The 2,205-nt window shown below is 47.4% G+C and overlaps 1 protein-coding gene across 5 annotated transcripts in view; it reads left to right on the top strand.

The window, feature by feature from the left end:
* LOC123985518 (diacylglycerol kinase delta-like) overlaps positions 1-2,205 on the top strand; it is a 40,101-nt gene that overhangs the window by 13,066 nt on the left and 24,830 nt on the right. For all 5 annotated transcript variants that reach the window (XM_046073085.1, XM_046073086.1, XM_046073087.1 and 2 more), the window contains 2 exons: positions 581-685; positions 1,492-1,624. In XM_046073085.1, coding sequence (XP_045929041.1) covers positions 581-685; positions 1,492-1,624 — 238 coding nt within the window. The remainder of the gene's footprint in view (positions 1-580; positions 686-1,491; positions 1,625-2,205) is intronic.

Raw genomic sequence — 2,205 nt, 5'->3', positions numbered from 1 at the left:
ACGGAGCTCTGAGCCTCAGCTTTTATTTTTATCGCCAGGCTTCACGTCCTTTGTATAAATCTTCTGGCTCCTGAGGACGAGGGAGGAGGAGAGTCAGAGGTCGGAGCTGCTCGTTAGTTTTTAACACGTTCAAAAGGAAAGTTTGGAATAAAAAGTGACAGCAGGACGTCAAACAGGAAGCCGCCGCCATACGACTACACAGACGAGTGTTTGTTCTGTCAGACCCTCAGGTGTTGTTTCAAAAACAGAGTCAGATCTGCTGGTGTGTGTGTGTGTTTTGTGTGTGTGTGCGCACGCTTGCTCGCTCGCAGGTCTATTTCTGTCTTTGTGGGAAACAGACGCTTCATTGTGGAGCAGCTGAACAGGAAGTGGAAGTCTGTTTCTCTTAAAATTACAACCACACACACTCCTGCAGTGTTTTATTCATATAATCAGAACAATGGGCAACAACAGCACTGTGTGTGTGTGTGTGTGTGTGTGTGTGTGTGTGTGCGCGTGTGCGTGTGCGTGCGTAGGTCATCACCCCCTGCAGGCGTCTGATTCTGTGTGCTGACGTGTGCGTGTGCGTGTGCGTGCGTAGGTCATCACCCCCTGCAGGCGTCTGATTCTGTGTGCTGACAACAGGAAGGAGATGGAGGAGTGGATGGCGGCTCTGCGCAGCGTCCAGAACCGACAGAACTATGAGGTGAACTGTGTGATTAATACTGGTGGACTGATACGGGTTTATGAAAGGCCGATGTCAATATTTAGAGCGCAGAGATATATTATGCAGATATCAGAACAGATACAAGTCCTGTATTATTGTGTTATTATAATATTAGCGTCGAATCTAATATTATAATTAAACCTTAAACTTTATTTGCAGAGCTGTTATCAAACAAAGCACAAAGTGCTTCACAGAGAGAGACAGCAGCATGTTGTATTATTGAATGAAGCAGAAACAAACTGAGTTCTGCTTCATTCTGAAGTTTACAGGAGAGCTGCTTTCCTCTCTACAGTAGATCTTTATCCTCTGTTAGATTTGCTTCATGTGATGTTATGTGTTGTTCTTATATGTTGCTCTGCTACTATCTAGGTTGTTTTTATTATTCAACTATCGTGCCGTTTGTTGTATCGTCTACTCTACTGTAGATCGTCTTTTATCATGTTTCTTATCTGTCTTTTAATTTTTTTCTCATCTGGTCTCTTTGTGTCCTTGTCCCTGGTTTTCAGGTTGGTTGTTGTGACTGAGTTGTTGTCCTGCGTCCTCTGTCTGTTGCTTTATGTTTTTATTTAATCCCAGTACCCTTTACCACAGGAGGCCTTATGTCTCCAGCCAGGCTGTTATTGTAATTAAGAAACTGTTCTTAATTAAAATACATGTATAATAAAAAAACAATCTTAAAAACACTTAGATCAGAGCTGCTGTATCAGCCAGATATCGGCCTCATTATTACCAGTGTGACCGGCGGTGGCCCAGTACCAGGTTCTGACTGTCTCTGTGTCTCCCAGTCCACCCAGTACAGCATGGACCACTTCAGCGGGATGCACAACTGGTACGCCTGCTCTCACGCCAGACCGACGTACTGTAACGTCTGCAGAGAGGCTCTGTCAGGAGTGACATCACACGGCCTGTCCTGTGAAGGTGCACGCAGTACACACGCAGTACACACGCAGTACACACGCAGTATACACGCAGTATACACGCAGGACACACGCAGGACACACGCAGTATACACGCAGTACACACGCAGTATACACGCAGGACACACGCTGTAGAAACGCAGGACACACGCTGTAGAAACGCAGTACACACGCAGTACACACGCAGGACACACGCAGTACACACGCAGGACACACGCAGGACACACGCTGTAGAAACGCAGTATACACGCAGTATACACGCAGGACACACGCAGGACACACGCTGTAGAAACGCAGGACACACGCTGTAGAAACGCAGTATACACGCAGGACACACGCAGGACACACGCTGTAGAAACGCAGTATACACGCAGTATACACGCAGGACACACGCTGTACACACGCAGTACACACGCAGAACACACGCAGTACACACGCAGGACACACGCAGGACACACGCAGTATACACGCAGGACACACGCAGGACACACGCTGTAGAAACGCAGTACACACGCAGTATACACGCAGTATACACGCAGGACACACGCAGGACACACGCAGTATACACGCAGGACACACGCT

This window comes from Micropterus dolomieu, linkage group LG17 (genome assembly GCF_021292245.1).
Source record: "Micropterus dolomieu isolate WLL.071019.BEF.003 ecotype Adirondacks linkage group LG17, ASM2129224v1, whole genome shotgun sequence".
NCBI lineage: Eukaryota > Metazoa > Chordata > Actinopteri > Centrarchiformes > Centrarchidae > Micropterus > Micropterus dolomieu.
The sequence above is the reverse complement of the archived record's forward strand: the minus strand, read 5'-3'. Positions and strand labels throughout refer to the sequence as shown.